Source organism: Schistocerca serialis, chromosome 4 (assembly GCF_023864345.2).
Source record: "Schistocerca serialis cubense isolate TAMUIC-IGC-003099 chromosome 4, iqSchSeri2.2, whole genome shotgun sequence".
NCBI lineage: Eukaryota > Metazoa > Arthropoda > Insecta > Orthoptera > Acrididae > Schistocerca > Schistocerca serialis.
Genome location: NC_064641.1, coordinates 600,157,386 through 600,183,339, shown reverse-complemented (window position 1 = coordinate 600,183,339; position 25,954 = coordinate 600,157,386). Strand labels below are relative to the sequence as shown.

At 44.2% G+C, this 25,954-nt stretch overlaps 1 protein-coding gene across 1 annotated transcript in view; it reads right to left on the bottom strand.

The window, feature by feature from the left end:
- The window catches only part of LOC126474629 (dynein axonemal intermediate chain 2), a 170,633-nt gene that overhangs the window by 21,773 nt on the left and 122,906 nt on the right, over positions 1–25,954 (bottom strand). The window contains exons 7-8 of the mRNA XM_050102108.1: positions 17,239–17,385; positions 12,886–13,080 (exon numbers count right to left, since the gene is read on the bottom strand). Coding sequence (XP_049958065.1) covers positions 12,886–13,080; positions 17,239–17,385 — 342 coding nt within the window. The remainder of the gene's footprint in view (positions 1–12,885; positions 13,081–17,238; positions 17,386–25,954) is intronic.

Below are 25,954 nucleotides of genomic sequence, written 5' to 3'. Positions count from 1 at the left end.
TCAAGGAGTCCTCTAACGGTACCCTCGTGAAGAGGGATGTAACGTCAAAACTGACCATAATAACATTTTTGTCAACACGCCACTCCCTGAGTGTCTTAACAAACTGAGTGGAATTCTTGATGTGGTGGGGACATTTACTCACTTGCTGAAACGTTGCTGGAAAACAACACATTGACTCGGATGTCAAACCGAGAAGATTTTATCACCGAGGTTCGCCGAGAAAGCTTGCAATCTCGTATACTTACAGTGTGGTCAAACAATTCTGAATGATGAAGAAAGACGTGGCAGATTATCTCTCTGTGAGGAACAGAGAATAGCAGGAGGCGTGGAAGACATGGTGCTCGATAACCAGCGTATCTCAATTAAGGCGATAGTGGAAAAAGTGAAAATCAGTCATGAACCAGTCTTCAAGATGTTTCACTACATTTTGAACATGACAAATGTCGGCACTCACTGGGTTTCCTGACTGCTCACACATGCCCTAAAACCCCGCTCAACTGAGGCAATAGCGGATATGTTGCTGATGTGCCACGTTCATCCTGATGACTTCTTTAGTCCCTACTCACCATGGACGGTTACAGGGCAAAGACCTAATCACTGGACAAAGTGAGGCTGACAGTCATTTTTAGGGCTGCTATGATGTAGTGCTAACATTATGCTCGTAAGAGGCAAACTGTCAAAGAAGTATCTAACGAACTCTCTTGACGAGGTTATGGAAAGCTATCAAGATGATGCAGCGCAGGAAGCTGTCCAAGGGACCCTTTTGCTCCACGACAGCATCCTAGCTTATTCTTCACAGGACACAGCCCCACATGCAGTTTCTTTGGCTGTCAAATTTTGCCTTACTTCCACATTCTCCTGATGTGGCACCCAGTGGCTTCTTCTTCTGTTCTCAGATGAAGGAATTATTGCATGACAGGCATTTCCAGAAGAATGATGAGGTAATTTTCGAGATGGAACATTTCTTAAACAGCCACAATGCAGAGTCCTACAACAAAGATCTCGGCGAAGTCTTCCAATCATTGGGAAAAATGTGTTGCATTGAAGAGCGAATATGGAGAGAATAACTAATACTATCACCAAGTTCCATGGTCGCAGCTTGGTTTCTCACGAGCTGAAACTTGAAATTTAATGGCTACCCTGGTATTTTGAAACATTCTCAGATATTCAACTAGGTGGCATTCTCCAAATGGTACAATATTTCGGCTTGCTGACTCAAAGCCATCTTCAGGCGGCCCTGATGACACTTATCTTCTGGTGGGTGCCGTGTTGTGTACTACCTCCCTACCACTGTCAAACTCAGGTCTTCTGTACTGCCGGAGAGCTCTGCTGGTGAGGTAGAGGGGCGGTGTGTGGTCCAGACATGAGTCACAGCCCTCTGCGCCACCAAAGCAAGGTTGGAACACTGCTGGTGCAGAGGAGGCACGTCTCGATGGTGCAAATTCTTCAGCTGGCTTGATATGAATAGTTGTTCCCACATGCTGTCGTACTGTTTTGAGCACACTCTACGCTGCGTTCCACAACTTACACTTATTTGGAAACTGCTGTCTTTTTTTATCAGCTCATATTACAGCCAGATGAAAACAGATTCTATTAAAATGCGATCCCAGAATGAGTTGGCCTGATTTAAGAACTTGCTCTTGTCATAATATTTGCTATGTCCCTTGGAGAGACAGTACTCTGCCACAGCTGATTTTGCTGGTTGCTTCTCATCTTTGTGACGTTTTTGGTCCATGTATCTTTCTTGTAATGTCGGGATGATCTGGCCGACGTACGTTTTTCTACACCGGTTCGGGATGGGGTAGGCTCCTAGTTTTCAGAACCCTTAACAGATCTGAACGAGACTTTCGTCTTGGACGGCAAGCGACTTACACACTTTAGGCTGTATTTCTGTATGCTTCCAAAGATGAGTGGTCGGTATGGCTGACTATCATGTTGGGTCCGATTCCTGGGTCTGCCAGGGAGGACTGCAGGGAGGTGCCAATTGAGGAGGTGCTTGACCGAGTAGTAGCCGCTCCAGGTCACGAAAACTGACAACAGCTGGGAGAGTGGTGTGCTGACCATACGCTCCACTATATTACGTCCAATGACACCATTGTCAGAAGATAAGATGGCGGTCAGTCGGTATTTATGGGACCTCCAGCATCTGTGGACAGAGTTTACATTTACGTTATATTTCCAGAGTAGTCTTCCAATTTCACGAATGTATTACCCGCATAAGAGATAAATTAAGTCACAACAGGTTTCTCTTCTTCCTCTGGGCTCTTTCAGTATCATGGAACGCTCAGGCTGATAGCGAAAGTGACCGTTCTTCTAGATAACTTTGCTGCTAAACTCTCATGGTCAGAAATTTCGTGAGCCCTGTGCACTAGTGTTCTGAGGACGACTTCCCGTTGTGAAGGGCATGACAGCTGGAAACACGCAAGTAAAATCTGTGTGAAGTTCAGTGTAAATGCTGTATCCTAGTGTGCCGTCTAGTCTCTGATTCACTTGCATGTCCAGAAACGCAAGTTGGTTGTTCTCCTCTATCACGAACTTGACGTTTAAGTGCAGCATGTGCAGATGTTGAAGAAAGTCTTGTAGATTCTGTCATCTATATCGTCAGATCAAGTTAGCGAGCAGACCATCGCTACCCCATCATTCTGATATGCGAACGATATGCGAACGAATGCGAACGAATTCAAAAAGTTTTGCCAATGAGATCCCGAACTTGTCTCCTGTAAGGTTAATTGCATTTCAGAATTAATCATTAGAAAAGACTGGAAATCGAACGTATGAAGCGACAACATTAAATTAAAATATTAATTATTAACTGGAAGCGCGGTCCTTGAGCTCCCCACTCTCCCTCCCACGATAGAAGTAGCTAAAAGTTGGTTGAAACCCAAAATTTAAAAAAAGAAAAAGGAAATTTTCAACAAGACGTGAAAAATATGTCGTAAATAGTCATAAGACTCCTTTACAATAAGAAGGGGAAACATTAAGTCTAATGAACTAAAAAATTAATGATACTTCGAAACCATGTAGACAAGAGTAAGCAGCTGTGTTGTGCTTAGGTTAATAATCTGATGTTTCTGCCGACTATCTTAATCAGAAAAATCATTGGTAACACGCCCAGTTCGGCTGTACGGAAGTATCATCATGATATGGTAGTGCCCTTAAAGGTAGCATACAGGGCATAACAGAAAGGAATGACCAAGCTTTCAGGAAAATACCCTCACACGTAAAGGAAGAATGGACGTGGGTCTGGAAATACTTTATTTCCAAGTTAGAGGACTGGTAAAACACGCAAGAAGAGAACTTAACAAAGCAGTATGAAACAATTTCCTAAATGAAACATTCAACACACACTCTATTAGGAAGGATACATGCATCAGCCCACAGTCGCATTGCATTCCGGACATGCTGATGTACCCCTGGAGAAATGCGTATTGTTTCACAGCATTCCAAAATACGGGCACAAAGGCCCTGTACATCATGTACCACAGTTCCATGTGCAAGAACTTCCAAAAGTCTTCACAAATAAAAGTCTAACGGGTTTAGGTTCAGAGAACGTGGAGACCAAGGAATTAGTTCACATCTACCTACCCATCTGCCACAGAATCTGTAATGTAGAAGCCTATGAACATTAACACTGAAATGAGGAGAAGCTCCATTATGCATGGAGTCTACGTTTTGTCGCACTCGTAAAGGCACATGTTCTAGCAGAACAGGTATTATCTATGAAAGCATGGTAAGTTTCTCCGTCGAGCCTGGGTGAAAGAACATAGGGCTCTAACAAGCAGTTGCCGACAACGCCAGCCCAAACTTTGACAGAAAATCTTTGTTGATAGTGTGACTGCACAGTTTCTTCAGGATTCTCGAAGGCCCATACGTGCTGATTGTGAAAATTTGCAGTCTTATCGCCTGAAACCTCGTCCATAACAGCACATTTGCACTAAAGTGAGGGTTGAAAAACTGTTGATTGTTGAACCATCCGCAAAAGTGTAGCCGTGGAGGAAAATCAGCTGCCGATAATGCCTGCAAACACTGCACGCCATATGGGTACTGCAGGTTATCATGTAGCACTCTCCAGACAGCCATATGATTAACATTACTTGTTGCAGCTAATTTTCTTTCGCTGACACTAGAGTTTTCGTCAGCTGCAAGAAGTTCCTCCTACAGCTGAAGTGTTCTCATCCTTCTAGGCCTCCCCCAGTCATGAGTAGTAGTGGAGGACTTGTGTTAAATGTCCCATACTCTCCAAGACATTCTAAGCTATTAGTACAGATGTGGCAATATCAGTGCAATTTTGATATCAAATTGATATGCATATTAACTAAATTGATCAATTAATTTCGCTCCAACCACCCCCACCCCCTATGATGTAATGTCTTTTCCTCAGCCTGCACATACGGCCCCGCACACTCCCCCCCCCCCCCTCCGCATCCCTCCCTCATCTAACCTATTGGCGGGAACTTCGGATTTTGGCGGGAATTTCTTTCTCCCAGAGCTGTGCTTACATCACCCCTACCCCCACCAGAGGAATGGCGGGAAATTAAAAATGGTGGTGCCCTTTCTGAGTCTCAAACGCAAGTCTTTCTGGAAGGAAATTCCAAGTGCAACCCTTGTAAGACATCGTCGTCTCCTGACCTTCATCGCTTACATATTCCCCCCTCACAATCATATTCCTCACATCAAGACGCTTCATTCGAACACAAACTCGATAAGATAAAGTCAATGTTGTATGAATTCATGTAAACGATATGCAAAAAAATAGCTCTGAGCACTATGGGACTTAACGTCTGTGGTCATCAGTCCCCTAGAACTTAGAACTACTTAAACCTAACTAACCTAAGGACATCACACACATCCATGCCCGAGGCAGGATTCGAACCTGCGACCGTAGCAGTCGCGCGGTTCTGGACTGCACGCCTAGAACCGCGAGACCACCGCGGCCGGCAAAACGATATACAAATAACAAGTAAGCGCACCGTGGTTGAAATACTCAAGGCTGGCATACACACACACATTCCAGACACGACGGTCACAGGAGCTTTTAGTTCGGGAGAGGCAAACACCGCATGCCAGGATGTCGGTCCCTTCAGAGGTTTTCACAGGGAGCTATCTATGTCGGCCGGCGGCCGCCCATGGAGCGGACAGCATTTGCCCGAGTGAAAGGATGACCCCTTGTTAGGCTTAAAAGCAAATTGCGCTACATTGTGTGGGAGCGGCCAGTCTACACATTCTTTACACATAGCACGCAGTTTCAGAGATTTTCACAGAGAGACAGGAAACGCCAAACGCTGATGCTACAGATTTCCGAATTGGTCGCCTTAAACGAAACGTCATTCTCCCATTTTAGAAGAGTAATGCTGATTGGCAGACGATATTTCTGATGCCTTAAGCTGAAGGAGTAATGGAAGAGACCGAAGGATATACCCCTTCATGTCTGGCGTGCAGAGGGGCCGTTCCGTTGTCGCTCTTGGAGCGAGAACACGTAACGAGAGTCTGCGAGCTCGTACATGTACTCAAAGAGCGAGGAACAAGTCTCTCCTCAGTACTTCACTGGGAGAGCACCTCTGTCGAGAGCGAATCGGAGTGCGACTCTATATTGAGTCATGCAATTAAGCATTGTTCACTGTGTTGGCTGCCACACTTATTGTGGGGCGTGAATGGACAGAGTTATAGTTGAACGCCTGCGAGAGAATTTTTGAGTGGCATCGCGGTGGACTGGTTATCTGACCGGTGTACCACGCCAATAGTTAGACTAGGGGCGAATAGGAGTCCTTGACTTCATCAAGGTGTAGGGAGAGTTTGATTGGCGAAGGTCAATCCAGATAGAACGAGAGTTATCTTATTTGTCAGCAGTGAGCGCCGCAGACAGCAGTCATCACAGTTTACGCTATTGTGCGCTACAGCTCTTGCGAGCTCCATATTTCCTCCACAACAGTACACTTCACTGCATTTCACAAGCGACATCTTCGACCATACTTAGCAACATTCTAACGGATAATTATTCAAGTTGAGTAGGCACGGCTCTCAGCCAGTCTGCCAAGTCAATAACAATCTTAAACTTTGTATAGAAATTTCATTAGCGAATCCTATCCTTAAGAGGTAACTTCACATTCCGAAAAGAACCCAGAAATAACATGTTAAGTTCATAACTAAAAGTGCCATTGTGATTTCTCAGAATTTTCGCAAAAATAAATCATAATTTTCGTGAGTTTCATGTTTTTCTTACACTAACTAGCACTACTCCAGTACCCAAGTATCCCACTAGTTACGTAAGAAATTTTGTGAATTTTTGTGTCATTTCCTTACAGTGGACGACTCCTGGAGATATTTATTGCTGAAAGTGTTTTAGGCATTTCTCTTTAGAACGTTAGGAGCGTCTGTCTGACTTCTGTAGTAGTGTGGGGGTGGAAATTGCATATTGCAGGAGCCACAGGGTAAAGGGTACATCTCAGATTAATCCGCTGGGCAGAATGATAGAATAGCACCCACACGCTCACACCCTCTAATACAGTTATACCACTAGAAGCGCTTGCAACTGGCGGGTAATTGATAGTGGCAGTGTTCTTCCCGGTACTTGAACCCTGGTCCTTCTGGATGGAAAGCCCAGATGCAGCCTCCCACATATGGAAACTGGCCAGATGTAAAAGAGAACGATTAGGTTAGTGTTCTTCATTTATTTTGGTTTGGAAACTGAAGTTTAGATCGCTTCTAATTACATAGTTAATCACATAATCTGGTCATAATTACACAACTATATGTATAGTGCTACAGAATGACTGCCTAAAATCGCAATACAGCTCAAAAATTGACGATGCCAAATAGCTGGTGTTATCCTGCAGGGAAAAAATTTGACAGTACCACTGGAAACTAGTGACAGGCGCACTCAAACTCTACCCTTCACCTACAAGCTGGTGGGAAAAAGGATGGGGTGTAAGATACGATAATTTTTGTGTGGGAAATATATTCAACTGAGAAGATGCTGGTGTCGAACAGAGAGGATTTTAATAAGTTTATTACCTGTAAGCTTACAGCTGAAGACAGTATCTGTCGTTGTTTGATGTCAGAGTTCACCACTGACGCATGGTCGACAATGACCCTGCAGCCCAGGTACTTGAAGCCAATACATGCTACCACAAGTGATGGAAAAAATGCAGTACTGTTCTAATCAAACTTCGAAATTGTCGTGGAAAAGCCGGCACTCGTAATGATCAGGTCGTAATGCAACTCATGTAGTGGGGAAAATCGTTGTCCCAAAAGACTGCAAAGGGGTAGTAGTTGAGTGTGTGTTGCTCTTGATGGGCGCTCACGAACTAAGCAACCTTTCATCCCTCCCTCCCTCCCTCTCCCCACTGTAGGTAGGAATAGGCGCCTGTTCTATCTTACTGCTGTTGGTGCACAAAGAGATTCTTCTGGTGGCATTGACATACTGTCCAGTCTGCGGAAATCAGTCACAGATAGACAAAAGCCAAGAAGAAGAGAACACCTACTGTTATCTGTTAAACGTATTTCTCAGAAAGACTGGACCGCTCTGGAACAACAACGAAATTCCGGAGAACGCTCCAGATCGCTTTTTCAAACGGCCAGCTGCTCCATTGCACTCTGCTTTGTGGTCCGCTGCCCTTACAGCGTGGCATGAGCTATCTGCAGTCGCTGACCGCCTTGAGAAGACAATCCTTCACCAATCAAAAGCGTGTACAGTCAACTAAAAGCAGGTGATAAATGGACAGCCATCAAAATGCAACTTTTTCGTCTAAAATACAGCGATGCAGCCCCCGCACACTGGTCGGAGCATGGCTGTGTCCGGCGACCACCCACAGTGGACAGTTCTTTCTTGCAAATGGTTAAACATATTTCTTGGAAATTCTGGACCCCTCTGGAACAAAAACTAAATTCCAGAGAACTCTCCAGATGGCTTTTCCAAAAGTCGGCTACTTGGAAAATAGTAAGCCTTCCACCTAAAGCGGCCGCAGAACCCAGAGCAGCCTCCCACCAAAGTGTCTTCAGTACAATGTGTTCTCGTGAGTATATGGCTGGGCGGTCAGTGTTATCGATACCGACAAAAGCTACGCATACAATAGAGCACGATGCTGGCATCCCCCAGAACAAAACCATGATAAATGAGGTCTGTCCTGACCACATGTTGCTTGTATAAAAGGACAGCCGAAATCTCCTACAGAATTTGGCCACCACAGCTCTATTAGCCCAGCCAGCAAGCGCCGGAATATTTTTCCCGATTTTACGCAGGGTAGACATGTCTGTTGATCATCTGTAATCGGCAACAGTGCACTTCATTGGATGTCGCAAAATAATATGACGTGAATTGTATCCTGCAGCTGAACATAAAAACTATACCGGTTTTTCTGATAAAAGAAAATGAACTGTGTCTGTTTTCATGGAAAGAGGAAATTTATTACTGCCGTGATTGGATTTTCCTCTTTAATAGATGCTTGATTATAGGAAATACACTGATGTTAAATATAAATCTTACAATGCAGTACTCAGAACAGAGTGCACTTGCTTGCTGAGCTACTAGAGGTGTGGTGGCCGAGTTCTATAGGACGTCACGACTGTCCTCTTAGACATGCAGCGCTTGGTCAGGATAGCCTTCATTTACCACAGTTTTGTTCTGAGGGATGCTGGTGTCATGCTTTATTGTATGTATAGCATTTGTCGGCGTTGACAATGCTGACCACCCAGCCCTGTGCGCGTGGGGATACAGTGTACTGAAGACACTGCGATGGGAGGCTGGTCTGAGGTCTGCCATCACTTTAGGTAGAAGGCATCTTATTTTTCTAGCAGCGACTTTTGAAGAAGTTATCTGGAGAGTTCTCAGGAATATCGTAGTCGTTCCAGTGGGGTCCAGTCTTTCCGAGAAATACGTTTAACCGATTGCAAGAAAGAGTTGTGTTGATAGTAAATAAAAGTGTTCTCCATCATACAGAATAGCGGGCTGCTGGAGGTGGTGGTGGTGGTGGTGGTTAGTGTTTAACGTCCCGTCGACAACGAGGTCATTAGAGACGGAGCGCAAGCTCGGGTTAGGGAAGGATTGGGAAGGAAATCGGCCGTGCCCTTTCAAAGGAACCATCCCGGCATTTGCCTGAAACGATTTAGGGAAATCACGGAAAACCTAAATCAGGATGGCTGGAGACGGAATTGAACCGTCGTCCTCCCGAATGCGAGTCCAGTGTGCTAACCACTGCGCCACCTCGCTCGGTTCACTGGAGGTGTGGTGGGGCATGTCTAGTGTGGGTGTTCCCCAGACACAGCCACACTCCGACCAGGGGACTGGTATGTTGGGGCTGTGTCACTATATTTTAGATGAACAAGTTGCACTTGGGGTGGCCATCCATTTATCTCCTATTTTTAGCTGACTATACATGCTTTTGTGTTCACAGAGGACTGTCGCCTGAAGGCAGGCGGTGACGACAGCTAGCTCGTGCCGTATCAGAAGGGTGGCAGACAACGAAGCAGAGTGTGGTGGCAGCAGCTAGTCGTTTGAAAAAGCTATCTGGAGCGTTCTTCAGAATTTCGTTGTTGTTTCAGAGAGGTCCAGTATTGCTGAGAAATACATTTAACACTTGGCAGGCAGCACTCTCTTATTCCTGGCTTTTGTCTATCTGTGACTGATTTCCACAGACTGGAGACAGTATATGAATGCCACCAGAAGGATCTCTTTGTGCACCACCAGCGGTAAGATACAACAGGCTTCTATCCCTACCTACAGTGGGGAGAGAGGGAAGGGAGGGGGGAGGAAGGGAGATGAGGGGTGGTTGGGGGGTATGACAACCTCCAAGACAGTTCATGAGCGCCCATGGAGGAGAAAGTAACTTCAACTAGTGCCCCCTCTGCGGTCTTTAAGGACAAAGATTTTTCCCAGTACATGGGTTGCATTATGACCCATTCATTGCGTGTGCTGGTTTTCCCATAACATTTTCGAAGTGTAAATAAGCAGTGATGCATTTTTTTCCATCACTTGTAGTGAGTATTGGCTCCAGTTTCCTGGGCTGCAGGGCAACTGTTGAGCAGGGGTGTTGTCGAGCAGGCATCTGTAGCGAGCTCTGACATCAAACAACAATAGATACTGTCCTCAGCTGTATGCTTACAGTTGATACACTCATTAAACCCCTCTCTGTCCGACATCAGCATCTCGTTAGTTGAATATATTTCCCACATAAAAAGATATAGTACCTTACACCCCAGCCTTTTTTCCGCCAGGTGAAGGGTACGTTTTAACTACGCCTGTCACTATTTTTGAGTGATAATGTGAAATTTTTTCCCTGTGCATAACACCAGTTGGATGGCATCGTCAATTTTTTATCTCTATTGTGATTTTAGGCAGTCCTTGTTTAGCGATATGCTTATAGTTGTGTAAATAGAACTGATCTGTATGATTAATTACGTAATTAGGAGCGATCTTAACTTCAGTTTCTCATCCAAAATAAATAAAGAACACTAACCTAACCTTCCTCTGCCGCATCTGGGCAGATTCCATGTGTTGCGTGCTGCACTTGGCCTTTCCATCCAGAAGAACCAGGGTTCGAGTACCATAAATGAAACTGCAATTTTTAATTCTAAATTCCTACCAATAGCGTAGGTGGGGGAGGGAAATGGTGAGGGGTGGGGAGGAAGGAGGGTTTCGGGACCTACATGCAGGCTGAGAAAAACACATGACGTCATCTAGGAGAGTAGGCATGTTTGGGGTGCAGGGTAATTAATTGACTAATTTAATTAATCTGCATATCAATTTTATATCAAAATTGCGCTGATAGCGCCATCTTCCTACTACTTAAGTTCCTTCAAACGTCCTCTTGTCGGGGCAGCGTCGTTCCCGAGACAAACGCTGAGCGTCACGGACACGGTCACCTGCTTTCCCGTACAGCAAATGAGCATCTGCCAACTCAGCATTTTGGTGCAGTTTTATTGTTCTGTGCCGGAAATCAAGTCAATTAAGACGCTACTTACTTGATTCCCGTAGAACAATGAACATTGAACAATGACAACACAAGCAATGAAGCTAGTCACACATCAACGCTACCTGCGTTAAATTGAAACAGAGTGGCAGTGAACCTAAGAATTTCGTAACCAGGAGTGTATTTTGAACATTTGATGTAAGGAAACATTTTATGTAATGCAGGTACACATTTTTGTTTCCGTGTGTTCCCCACGATTAGCGTGATTATGAAGAGAGGTAGGAAATGAGCTCTAACATGAAAATTAATCGTTCTGGACTCGTGTCCGTGTAACATACACTACTGGCCATCAAAATTGCTACACCAAAAAGAAATGCAGATGCTAAACGGGTATTCATGGGACAAATATATTATACTAGAACTGACATGTGACTACATTTTCACGCAATTTGGGTGCATAGATCCTGAGAAATCAGTACCCAGAACAACCACCTCTGGCCGTAATAACGGCCTTAATAAGCCTGGGCATTGAGTCAAACAGAGCTTGGATGGCGTGTACAGGTACAGCTGCCCATGCAGCTTCAACACGATACCACAGTTCATCAAGAGTAGTGACTGGCGTATTGTGACGAGCCAGTTACTCTGTCACCATTGACCAGATGTTTTCAATTGGTGAGAGATCTGGAGAATGTGCTGGCTAGGGCAGCAGTCGAACATTTTCTGTATCCAGAAAGGCCCGTACAGGACCTGCAACACGCGGTCGGGCATTATCCTGCTGAAATGTAGGGCTTCGCAGGGATCGAATGAAAGGTAGAGCCACGGGTCGTAACACATCTGAAATGTAGCGTCCACTGTTCAAAGTGCCGTCATTGCGAACAAGAGGTGACCGAGACGTGTAACCAGTGGCACCCCATACCATGACGCCGGGTGATACGCCAGTATGGCGATGACGAATACACGCTTCCAATGTGCGTTCACTGCGATGTCACCAAACACGGATGCGACCATCACGATGCTGTAAACAGAACCTGGATTCATGACGAAAAAATAACGTTTTGCCATTCGTGCACCCAGGTTCGTCGTTGAGTACACCATCGCAGGCGCTCCTGTCTGGGATGCAGCGTCAAGGGTAACCGCAGCCATATTCTCCGATCTGATAGTCCATGCTGCTGCAAACGTCGTCGAACTGTTCGTGCAGATTGTTGTTGTCTTGCAAACGTCCCCATCTGTTGACTCAGGGATCGAGACGTGGCTGCACGATCCGTTACAGCCATGCGGATAAGATGCCTGTCATCTCGACTGCCAGTAATACGAGGCCGTTGGGGTCCAGCACGGCGTTCCGTATTACCCTCCTGAACCCACCGATTCCATATTCTGCTAACAGTCATTGGATCTCGACCAACGCGAGAAGCAGTGTCGCGATACGATAAACCGCAATCGCGATAGGATACAATCCGACCTTTATCAAAGATGGAAACGCGATGGGACGCATTTTTCCTCCTTCCAGGAGGCATCACAACAACGTTTCACCAGACAACGCCGGTCAACTGCTGTTTGTGTATGAGAAATCGGTTTGAAACTTTCCTCATGTCAGCACGTTGTAGGTGCCGCCACCGGCGCCAACCTTGTGTGAATGCTCTGAAAAGCTAATCATTTGCATATCACAGCATCTTCTTCCTGTCGGTTAAATTTGGCGTCTGTAGCACGTCATCTTCGTGGTGTAGCAATTTTAATGGCCAGTAGTGTATTTTATTCCTCAATGTCTGAGCAATTTTACCTGAAATTTTGGGCAAACTATTTTTTTCTGCCTTGTGTATCACCAGCAGTAAGGAAAAACGGTTTTACTAAGTTACAGTGACATCCTATAAAACATCCGCTAGTTTATCAGCGTACTGTGGTTGTTGCCCACTTATTACAAAACAGTAATCAGGGGTAGGTCACATGCATTATGTAGCTACGAGAGAGATGTACGGCTGCTCACGTTCTCAATGATGGCGCGGAAGTCGGCCTCGACCTGGGCCAGCACCGCCTCGCTGGACGTCCGCTGCGCCGCCTGCGCCGCCTTCTCCTTCAGCGCCGCCTCCCTGGCGGGCCCTGACTTCACCTTCTGCTTCAGTCTGAGCTCGCGGATGCGCGCTTCCAGAATCTTCTCTCTGCGGCTTTCGCGATCCAGCATCTGCAACGGTATCAGCACGTCGGTCTAAACAGTATAGATACAGACTACGAAAGACGACTCCTGAGAGGATAAAGAACAAACAAGGTCTAATACACATACGTCCAGAAGTGTATAGTTTCCGTGCCGCATGTTAGTGTGTCGAACCTACAGATACCGCAATTACCTTTTAGCCGTGACGTAATAGTTTTGGGGCTTTCGACGGCATATGTGAGTAAACAGACAACAGAATACTAACAAGAATATATTTGGGTTCCACATCGTATGTATTTTTTTTTTATTAAGAACTACATTATGCAAAACACAACTGTTACGTTATATTTTATTAGACACGATAGGTTTCGGTCTATGATGAGACTAACGTTGGGTCCAAAAACCTTCTCAGCTATGCATTTGCATAAATGGAATAACAGTTATCAGATTACATTGTTCCACCATTGATATTAGCTCTGAAACTTAACATTATGTCCACTTAACCCCATACACGTATTTCTGCGGTATATTCATGGACTGATACGTGGAGTGTTTGGCGTTCTCATGGACTCATGCACTGAGTGCATGAGTATACCAGACAAATACGTCTATGAGCATTAAAGAACATTATGTTACGTATCCATCATTTTGATTTGCAGCTCCTTGTATTGCCCGTGTTCGCAGTTAAAATTGTTGGATGTGAGGTCCGCCAGTTACGCAAAACACCGTTTTTCTCAGTACCCAAACATGTTTCGCCACCACTGTGCCACTATCAGTGGGTTTTCGTTTTTATTTATTCTGCAATGTGAACATTTTTGTTAAATGATTATAAAATTATGTGCATTTTTAGTTCAAACAACAGATCGTTTCTTTTTGTAAATATCTTTACATTTGGTGTGCATGATTTTCTGGATCACTTGCGTGTTAATCACTACAGGTAGCTTGTCAACTGCATCCAAACGAAGTTGATGAGAAAATTTTTTTGCTGGGAGTTAACCTATCTTCTAGAATGTAATTCAGTTTTTCGCAATGTTTTCGCGTCTATAATCGTTTTTACTTACGTTTTCGTGGTGCAAGTACTTCCATTCTCTGCATAATGCTGAGGTGTTGTGATGCACACGTAACTATAACAAGTATTTTTCACAAATAAAGTAGTAAAACACTTTTCACTTCACCAGAACACAGTGTGTGGTTTGTTGTGTGTCCCAGACCAAATTCAAATTTGGCGCCGAACTCTCTGGTGAACAAATGAACACTGACTGGGCTGTGCCGGCCACCCTGGGCTGTGCCGGCAAGGGTGGCCGAGCGATTCTAGGCGCTACAGTCTGGTACCGCACGACCGCTACGGTCGCAGGTTCGAATCCTGCCTCGGACATGGGTGTGTGTGATGTCCTTAGGTTAGTTAGGTTTAAGTAGTTCTAAGTTCTAGGGGACTGATGACCTCAGAAGTTAAGTCCCATAGTGCTCAGAGCCATTTGAACCATTTCACTGGGCTGGGACACATAAGAAACCACAGTCACATTGTGTTCTGGTGAAGTGAAAAGTGTTTTACTACGTTATTTGTGAAAAATACTTGTTATACTTACGTGTACATCACAACACCTCAGCATTGTGCGGAGAATGGAAGCACCTACGACACGAAAACGTAAGTAAAAACGAATATAGGTGCGAAAACATCGTGAAAAACTGATTTACATTCTAGAAGATAGGTTAACTCCCAGCAAAAAATTTTCTCATCAGCTTCGTTTGGTTACAGATGACAAGCTACCTGTAGTAATTAACACACAAGTGATCCAGAAAATTCATGCACACCAAATGTAAAGGTATTTACAAAAAGAAACGATCTGTTGTTTGAACTAAAAATACACATAATTTTATAATCATTTAACAAAAATGTTCACATTGCAGAATAAATAAAAACGAAATCCTACTGATGATAGCACAGTGGTGCCGAAACATGTTTGAGTACGGAGAAAAACGGTGTTTTGCATAACTGGCGGACCTCACATCCAACAATAATGCTACGCATTTACAGCTAGTATCAATGATGGAACAATGCACATCAGATGCATATTATTCCAATTACGCAAAGTCATGGGTGAGATGGTTTTTGGACCTGACGATGGTCTGATCCTTGACTGACATCGATTGTCGCTAATAAAATATGCCGTTACAGCAGTGTATCGCATAATACAGTCCTTAACATTCACTAAAGTTGTACAACACCACCTCCACAAAGTATTTTTAATTACTGTATGTCGAAGTGACACGCTGAACCGTAGCGTAACCTTAGATCTAGGGTAGTCGATAGATGAGAGCTGGGGAAAGCAACAAATATGTATACGAAATCGTAGCTGTGCTGCGTTACGTCGTATAATAGAACTGAGTGGATCGGGTAGTTTACTGAAGATTTTAATACGCGGTCGATCGTTTAAATCAATAAAGGGTGTCGGTCGATATTTTCGCAACATGTACGGTAGGTTTATAAACAGTAAAACAAGGACTCAAAAACAAAACTTGGGTCCAACGCTGTAATGTAACCATATTTTATTGAAACTGATCCATCTTATGTGCAAATTTAAGCCCGTACTGCTTTCATAAATGAAATAAAGTTCTGTAACGAAAAGAAATGCCGATTTTGTTATCTGTCAATAATTACGAGTCGAATACTCTGTTCTGTAACGTCGAACGTTGAATTAGAACTTTTTTATCTATTACATATGAATTCAGAATATGTTAGGCATTACAACTACGATGTCAGTCAAATTCAAATTTGTAAAAAACTACTGACAAAATATTTTGTAAAAGAGAAGAAAACAATAAAACTGGAAATTTGTTGTTACAAATTAAAAGTATTATTACACTGAAAGTTTGTAAATTACAGTAGTTAAATTTACATTCCTTTTTTTTTTTTTTTTTTTTTTTTTTGCGCCAATACTGCTGAGCTGCATGTCTCCGTAGTCAGTTCTTGAACAGAACTCGATGCGAGTAGTACCAAGGTGATGCTGGTGGAAAGCCGGTAGTAAGAATTGTTTTGAGTGGAAAAAGTGGACTTCTACGAGTACAAGATGACGTAATGAGTTTTATATGAACGTTGGACGGCAAAGTGAAAAACTGAGTAACTGGATGATTTATGAAACATGAAAATTACGGAAACCTACTTCTTCAATTATAACTTCCTGTGACCGTTTACATGAGATTCCATCGTTAACTTCAATAACACAGCTGGTGCAACTAGCGGAACTTTCGAATTTCGAAAATAAATCTGCAAATGTGTGTCTGACATACATGCGATTGTTGATAAAAAGAAATAGTTATTTACAACTGGAAAGTGACAGTTTGGTTGTGAGTTTGCGAAACCATTGAATGTGATGTTATCAGAATAACTGTATCATTTGTTACGGTATGTACTTTACACTTATCGGGTTTGGATGAATGGATGATGTCCACCATTCTGATGTCTTCAAGGGGCAAAAGAGACGGGTCGTATCGGCAGGTTCAGTATTTCAGTAGATGGAATCTTATTCACACATTACATGGCTGTGAACAGTACATTCTATTGGCCGACGCACTATAATGTGGCTTAGGGGAAGTGTTTGAAGTAACGCCCCATGGACTCTGAGGAATTATTCAACCGCATCAGCTTATATCCGATGACGTCACAGAGCAGCAGGAATGGGTTGTCCCAGTGTCTGAAGATCATGCTACTGAACTGTCTTACCTGATTCAGTTAGAGCGAAAGATGTTGTCGAGGTGCCTCCCAGCTGTAGAGTGGAAGTTGGCTGAAAGACCATCATGAAGTGGTCACATGATCCTTCGAACTGCCAAAGGCACATCTTCCAGGAGGCAGTGTGTGCCACAAGGGGAGCAGATGCTCCCAGTCCGTGAAGCGTTGCTAAGGACTGAGTATTTTTAAGAGATGATCGTAGACTGTGAACAACCATAAATTGATGCTTAACCGGCACTCGTAATTCGTGGTTATCTGTCCAAGAGACTTTTGTGTAACCCACGGATGACTGTTATGGAGATTTGTAATACCGTTCCCCATAAAGGTGGATGGTACACAGGAACAACGAAATGGTTCCAAGCATGGAAAGCACGCATTTTAGGATGTGTCTCCATTAGATCTTATTTGTTACAAGTCCTGCCTGAAATTAAATGTTATAAAGACAGACGGTGGAAACTTACAGCTGTGAGCAACGGTTTGTCGTTCTTCTGCAGCTCGGCCAGGTTTTCAGAGATCTCCACAAGGTACACAGTGCCCATGTCACTTCCCACAGCTATCATCTGACCGTTGTCACTGATGCTCAGACATCTTAGTGGATCGTCACACACCTGTGGAATTCAAAAATAATCCCTTAGATTTTCTCTGATGTACAGTTTTATTGAGAGTCGTATACAAAAGCAGTTTCACATGTCTGATAAGCAAGCAACACACAATCCTCTTCTTGGAAACCCGACTTTACCCGTACGGAACTGTTTAAAGTGGAATGACTACATAAAACTAATCACAGAGAAGGGCAAAATCCAGAATGAGACTCATTGGAAAAATCCTCGGGAAGTGTAGTCCACCCTCGAAGAAGGTAGCATACAAAACCTTCGTTCGACCTGGTTAGTAAACATTTTGACAGGACCAGTGAAAGAAAATGCAGACCTATATGAGCGGCGCTTTGAGTCATTGCATGTTATTCGCTTTTAAAATTCAAAGCCAAGAACATAAGTACAAGAAGGCAAAACAATTTATACAATGGACAATGTTTTCTAGAGGTACAAATTGGAACTACTTTTTACTAGCATATGGTTCTTGTTATCAGATTAATCTTTGTGAAATTGAGGAGTAGTACCTTCTACCGCTGAAACCTTTAAATCTCTAAATTCTGTAAACGTAGATTGTCTTTCATAGCATATCTTCTAAGATACGTTTAAGGGTCAGTTTTGCTTCGCATGTTCTTACATGTCTCACGAACTCATACTGATCTTCCACACGGTCATCTTCTACCAATCGTTCCATCCTACAAGGATTCTATATCTACGCCTACATGCATACACTGCAAGCCACCGCATGGTACATGGCGAAGGATACCTCGTGCGAGGGTTGACTGAAAAGTAATGCCTCCACCTTCGTAACTCTTCAACAGTTGGCAGCATTGGTATGTGGCAGGTACTGGCTTGTTCCGTAGCCTCTTCTCTACAGCTCCAGTTGACGAGAAGCCTTAGCATTGAACGGTTGTGTTGTTACAGTTTAAAGTACGGACCCTGAGCAGCCAGTCGGTCAATGCGATTTAAGCCACGTGCAGTCATTGAATTCTTGACAGGAGAAGGTGTCACCCCAAAGGAGATTCGTCAAAGAATGAAAGCAGTTTACGTGATTGTGTTGATGCGAGTAGTGTGCAGCGTTGGGCGAATAAGTTTAAAGATGTTGAGGCGGGAACATCTGACCTGCGTGACAAACTAAGAGTTGGACGTCCTGTGACATCAAGCACCGAGTTTCATAAGCAAAATATTTACAGATTGATTCAGGACGACCGTCGTATTACACAGAGAGAAACTGCAAGTACAATCGGCATTTCAAAAGAACGTGTGGGTCACGTTATTGCTTTGCTTGGCTATCGGCAGATCTGTGCACGATGGGTACCCCGGATGCTGACTCCTGATACAGACTTGAAATATGCCAGGAACTCCTCTCAGCCGGCCGCGGTGGTCGTGCGGTTCTAGGCGCTCCAGTCCGGAGCCGCGCTGCTGCTACGGTCGCAGGTTCGAATCCTGCCTCGGGCATGGATGTGTGTGATGTCCTTAGGTTAGTTAGGCTTGATTAGTTCTAAGTTCTAGGGGACTGATGACCACAGCAGTTGAGTCCCATAGTGCTTAGAGCCATTTGAACCATTTTTGAACTCCTCTCGCGTTACGAGAATGAAGAGGCACAGTACTCACATCAACACAATCACCATAAACTGCTTTCATTCTCTGATGAATCTCCTTTGGGGTGACACCTTCTGCCGTCAAGAATTCAATGACTGCACGTTGCTTAAATCGCACTGACCGACCGTCTGCGCAGGGTTCCGTACTTTACACTGTAACGACACAAGCGTTCAATGCTAAGGCTTCCCGCCAACTGGAGCTGTAGAGAAGAGGCTAAGGAACAAGCCAGTACCTGCCGCATACCAATGCTACAAACTGTTGAAGAGTTACGAACGTGGAGGTATTACTTTTCAGTCAACCTCGCACCACTACTGGTCATTTCCTCTCTTGTTCCTCTCGCAAACGAAGCGGGAAAAATACAACTGTCTATATGCCTGCGTATGAGCACCAATTTCCCTTATCTTGCCTTCGTGGTCCTTACATGAAGTATATGTTGGCGGCAATAGAATCGTTCTAGTCACCTGCAAATGCCAGTTGCCGCGCGGAGTGGCCGCGCGGTTTGAGGCGCCATATCACGGATTGCACGGCCACTCCTGCCGGAGGTCCGAGTCCTCCCTCGAGCATAGGTGTGTGTGTTGTTCTTAGCATAAGTTAGGTTAAGTGGATGTAAGGCTAGGGACCGATGAGCTCAGCACTTTGGTCCCTTAGTAATTCACACACGTTTGAACATTTTTGTATTGGCAGTTCTCGAAATTATCCCAGTAGTGTTTCATGAAAAGGATGTCGTCTTCCCTCCAGGATTTCCATAAAAGTCGCGTGTTGATCGAATCTAGCGGTCACATATCTACCATCACACCTCTAAATGACTTCGATCACTTCTTTTAATGCGACCTGATGCGGATCCCCAACACTCGAGCGGTACTCAAGAATACGAGGTGCATTCAAGTTCTAAGGCCTCCGATTTTTTTCCTCCGGACTGGAAAGAGATAGAAACATGCGCATTGTTTTAAAATGAGGCCGCGTTCATTGTCAATACTTCTCAGAGATGGCAGCACCGTACGGCAGATGGAATTTTACCGCCAGCGGCGAGAATAAGAACTGTTTTAAATACTTAAAATGGCGACGTTTTCCTTACTTGAACAGCGTGCAATCATTCGTTTTCTGAATTTGCGTGGTGTGAAACTAATTGAAATTCATCGACAGTTGAAGGAGACATGTGGTGATGGAGTTATGGATGTGTCGAAATTGCGTTCGTGGGTGCGACAGTTTAATGAAGGCAGAACATCGTGTGACAACAAACCGAAACAACCTCGGGCTCGCACAAGCCGGTCTGACGACATGATCGAGAAAGTGGAGAGAATTGTTTTGGGGGATCGCCAAATGACTGTTGAACAGATCGCCTCCAGAGTTGGCATTTCTGTGGGTTCTGTGCACACAATCCTGCATGACGACCTGAAAATGCGAAAAGTGTCATCCAGGTGGGTGCCACGAATGCTGACGGACGACCACATGGCTGCCCGTGTGGCATGTTGCCAAGCAATGTTGACGCGCAATGACAGCATGAATGGGACTTTCTTTTCGTCGGTTGTGACAATGGATGAGACGTGGATGCCATTCTTCAATCCAGAAACAAAGCGCCAGTCAGCTCAATGGAATCACACAGATTCACCGCCACCAAAAAAATTTCGGGTAACCGCCAGTGCTGAAAAAATGATGGTGTCCATGTTCTGGGACAGCGAGGGCGTAATCCTTACCCATTGCGTTCCAAAGGGCACTACGGTAACAGGTGCATCCTACGAAAATGTTTTGAAGAACAAATTCCTTCCTGCACTGCAACAAAAACGTCCGGGAAGGGCTGCGCGTGTGCTGTTTCACCAAGACAACGCACCCGCACATCGAGCTAACGTTACGCAACAGTTTCTTCGTCATAACAACTTTGAAGTGATTCCTCATGCTCCCTACTCACCTGACCTGGTTCCTAGTCACTTTGAGCTTTTTCCAACAATGAAAGACACTCTCCGTGGCCGCACATTCACCAGCCGTGCTGCTATTGCCTCAGCGATTTTCCAGTGGTCAAAACAGACTCCTAAAGAAGCCTTCGCCGCTGCCATGGAATCATGGGGTCAGCGTTGTGAAAAATGTGTACGTCTGCAGGGCGATTACGTCGAGAAGTAACGCCAGTTTCATCGATTTCGGGTGAGTAGTTAATTAGAAAAAAAATCGGAGGCCTTGGAACTTGAATGCACCTCGTAGATCGCACTAGTGTCGTAAGCATGGAGTCCTCTGTAAATGAGTTACACTTCCTCTTCACTACTACCGGTCTTAGGTGCTCGTTCCATTTCATATTGCTTTGCCAAGATATTTAATTGCTGTGACTGTGTCAAGCAGCACACCACTGACATTGCATTCGAACATCACAAGATTGTTTTTCCTACTCGCCTGCGTTAACTTATATTTTTTTCTACATTTAGAGCTAGCTACCATTCACCATACCAAATATAATTTCTGTAATTTCATTTTTTTACAGGATGGTTGCGGGATCTCGGCTGTTCAATATAAAATGTCAAACCAACAACACTTTTAGCCGTCTGAATTTTATTTTACTTTTACTACCAGTTTTGGCGTTACATTACGCCATCTTCAGGTCCTCTGACGTGTGAGAAGAATCTTAGCTCTTGTACAGTCGAAATAGTGACCAGCATACAGTCACTTTCATCCCTTGACTTCTTTTCAACAACGCGGACCCTTCGTTCATCAGTTGTAGACCGAACAGTCTGCAATTGATGAACGAAGGGTTCGTGTTGTTAAAAAGAAGTCTATGGATACGAGTGATAGTATGCTGGCCGTTCCTTCGAATGTGCAGCAGATGGTATTCTTCCTACACGTCGGTCAGGGGGCCTGAAAATGCGTAGCCGGCCGGAGTGGCCGAACGGTTCTAGGTGCTACAGCCTGGAGCCGTGCGACCGCTGCGGTCACAGGTTCGAATCCTGCCTCGGGCATGGATGTGTGTGATGTCCTTAGGTTAGTTAGGTTTAAGTAGTTGTAAGTTCTAGGGGACTGATGACCTCAGAAGTTGAGTCCCATAGTGCTCAGAGCCATTTTTTTTTTTTTTTTTTTTTTTTTTTGGAAATGCGTATCGTAACACTGAAACTGGTAGCAAAAGTAAAATAAAATTGGAATTAAAGACGGATATGATTTCTGTCTGAGCCATTCAATATCCTCCTACAGTCACTCAATAACGATACTCTCCCCTCACTAGAGCGTCACCTGAAAACAACTGCTTATTGCTGCTGGCCCTATCCATCAGATCGTTTCTGTAGCCCTATATAAAGAACAAGAGCTGTCCCTCCTGTGACACTCACCTGGAGTTCTCTTGCCGATACTCTTGTCTCTGACGAATAACTCGTCGTCCAGGACAACTTAATGGGTTCCATTACTTCGAGCCACTCACATATCTGACAACCAATCCCGTATGCTCTGACGCTTGTTAGCAGTCTCCAGGATGACACTGCCTCAATCGGTTTCCGGAATTTGTCTCAAGGAAGTTAATATATTCAAACTTAAAATATGCTCAAGAATTCTCCAGCAAACCGATGTTAAGGATATCGGTCTGTACTTTTGCTGGTCCGCTCTTCTATTTTCTTATATACAGGAGTCGCCTGCGCTTTTTCCCAGTTGCGTGGAACATTGTGGTGGGCGAGAGATACTTGATACGACATAAGCTAAGTAATCTGCCAAACCCGAAGAGTACTCCCTGCAAAACGGAATTCGGATACTACAGGAGCGGCAAATTATACCGCCCGGTCGTACGCAACGATAATATTCCAGTGCGTGCGCGCGGTAATAATAATGGAAAACGAGAAACGTCGTCCAGTCGCACAGGACTAACCATTTCCTCTGATGTACTGACACTGCGCGGAACTCTGTTTTGTAAGGCATCTGCAGCCGCAGACAGCGAAACTTGTCGAAACCAGTTGAGAAAAAGGCCCCGTTGTGTGAAGTCGAGTTAGTGTGTGTGTGATATTGGTAGTGGCAAGTTCCTATAGGACCAAACTGCTGAGGTCATCGATCGCTAGGCTTACACACTACTTAATCTAATTTAAACTAACGTACGCTAAGAACAACACACACACTCATGCCTGGGGAAGGACTCAAACCTCCGGCTGGGAGAGCCGCGCGGCTACTCCGCACGGCTGTGTGTGTGATGATGCCGTATTCATTACCCGAGCATGTTGCCATTGGCTTAACTGGCTCTAAGCACTATGTGACTTAACATCTGACGTCATCAGTCCCCTAGACTAAGAACTACTTATACCCAACTGACCTAAGGACATCACACACATCCATGCCCGAGGCAGGATTCGAACCTGCGACCGCAGCAACAAAGCGGTTCTGGACTGAAGCGTCTAACAACCCTACCACAACAAACGTCAAAATTTAATTATGATTGTAGTGTTACTCACGCTTCTAAATATTGCATTTTCGGGCAACAACAAAGTTATATTATGTGGCAGGTGTCATAAGAGCACAGTTAATAAAGTCATTTCTTGAAATAATGGATAAACTAGGCACTCATCTTTTCGTGTTTCCCACGCTGGTCTCGTTGTGAACTCATGGTGTTATTCTGCGATATTCAAAAGTTTTATAGATGTGTTTCATAAACCATTCTTGAAGATTAAACTTTTGCAAGTTAGGACAATGGTGATGTAAAAAGGTAATCAGCACTCCGAATTTAAGTTACACTTCTTTTTTATTACTTTTGTTGCAATATCGCGTAACTCGTTCCAAAACATCACTCCACAATATAAAACATACTTGAAAATATCTTCCTCGCTGTTAAAGTTCACATTGCATAAACTGACTACAATTTGTGTCTTTTTAACATGACGACCAAAGCTTGACTCTCTAATAACCTCTTACGTGCCCAAAAATCAGAGTTACAAGTACGTCAAAGATCATTGTGACAAAAGAAAGAATACACATAAGAATAATATCATTGCAATATATACATATCGATGTACCTCTACATTAATGAAATCAAATCTGAATGTTGTCACAGAAATATGTTAACTATTTTACAGAAACACAGTAGAATATTGCTGGTATCGAGAGGTTGAGGTGAGGTGCCGTAATGGTTACGTAATTCAAGTACCATTAGAAGCGCCTAGAACCGCTCGGCCGCCGCGGCCGGCCCCTGTTGCCATTCTTGAAGCGTTCATTCGCACTGAAGCACTGGATCTTTTGTGAAAACAAAGAATTTGTTTCAGAAGAAATTCTCAGGACGTTCTGTGCCAGCAAAAAGCACCACATAGGAACTGATTGAAAGATGGCGGTGTACAGCACCGGTTTACAATGCTCCCAGGAGTAGATCACCACCTGTCTCCACACCTGAATTAAAGAGGCAGGTGCAGGAGATAACGACAAGAAGTCCTCGTAAGGCAACCAGGAGAATGAGTCAACAGATTCACGCTAGTGAGAGAAGTTGCAGACGTGTTTTAAGGGGTCTGATATTAAAATCATACCTAATAAGTGTTGTGCAAGAACTGAAGGAGCCTGACATGCAGAAGAGAGTTCATTTCTGTTCATGCCCACTAAGACTCAGCATGAATGACGAGGCGTGGTTCCACCTGTCTGGTACATGTATTCCCAAAACAACCGGTATTGATTGACCACACACGATTCACCAGGTACCCTTGCATGACGATAAGATTGGTGGTGTGGTGCGCCATTTTCGCCTCACGCGTTATGGGGCCAAATTCTCTGAGACGATAGTGAACAGTGACGTGTATTTGCGAATCCTGGAGGAGTTTTGTTCAAACTTGACAGATGAGGAGCGTCAGTTAACTTCACGAACCCTGTATCTGGTCCTGGCGACTTACTTGTTTTCAACTCTCAGCTGCTTCTCGACGGCAGGGATGCCTATTTCTGTGTCCTCCCTATGGGAGTTTATTCGACGGTCAAAAGATAGTATGTCTGTGCGATCCTCCTGCGTCAATGATATTTTACACGCGAAATTAAATCTTCAGCATTTCTTTTGCTGTCTTCTCTTGCGATAGCAGATTCGTCGACGAGTTGCTGAATAGAAGCCTTCGACGCGGTTAGTGATACCCATGGGATTACAACTTTCTCGGGTTCTCGGCAAGCTCTTACGCTAACGTATGACGGTGGAAGTTGCTATATACTTCACGTATCGATTTTATAGATGCACCAATTTCTTCTAACTTTTGCCTGTCGATATTTTGTGCGTTATTTTTTGAACCGAAAGCGTAACAATTTCCGTTTCTTCAGCGGGTTACTGAATTTACTGAATCATGGTGGGTCTTTTTCGTCCTTAATCCACTTATATTCTCTGGTTTAAAATTTGCCCATAATTCCTCTATGTCCATAATAATGAAAGTAAGTGATTTCTATTCATTGTCTAAGCGGGATTCTAACAACTGCTTTTCCGCTCTTTCCAGCATAAAAATTTCCCTAGCTTTGATTGTAGTGGGTGGTGCTAAGTTCCTATGGGAACTGCTGAGGTCATCGGTCCCTAGGCTTACACACTACTTAATCTAACTTAAACTAACTTACCCTAAGGACAGTACACACACCCATACTCGAGGGAGGACTCTAACCTCCGAAGGGGGGAACCACGTGAACCGTGGCAATGCGCCTTAGATTGCGTGGCCACCCCGCGCGGCTTTTGATTATGTAATTATTAATTTAGTAACCATAATCGCTATGATGACCTCAAAATCCTTAATTCCTGTCTCTATACTGACACTGTCGATAAGGTCAGGCACGTTTGTAGCTACAAGGTCTAAAATATTTCCAACACGAGTGTGTTGCTAAGAAATGCTTCACAAGACACTCTGTCCATCTCATCTGAAATTAATCCATACACACTCCATTCATAGGTTAAAGCCGACTCTGTCTAAAACTGTATGATCGGGGTACTTCCGCGCTACTGAGTGTAGAGTTTCTTTGAATGTTTCTACAACTGTTACTGTGGAATCAGCAAGCTGGTAAATACATCCAATGATTAAGTTTAGTTTACCTAGGC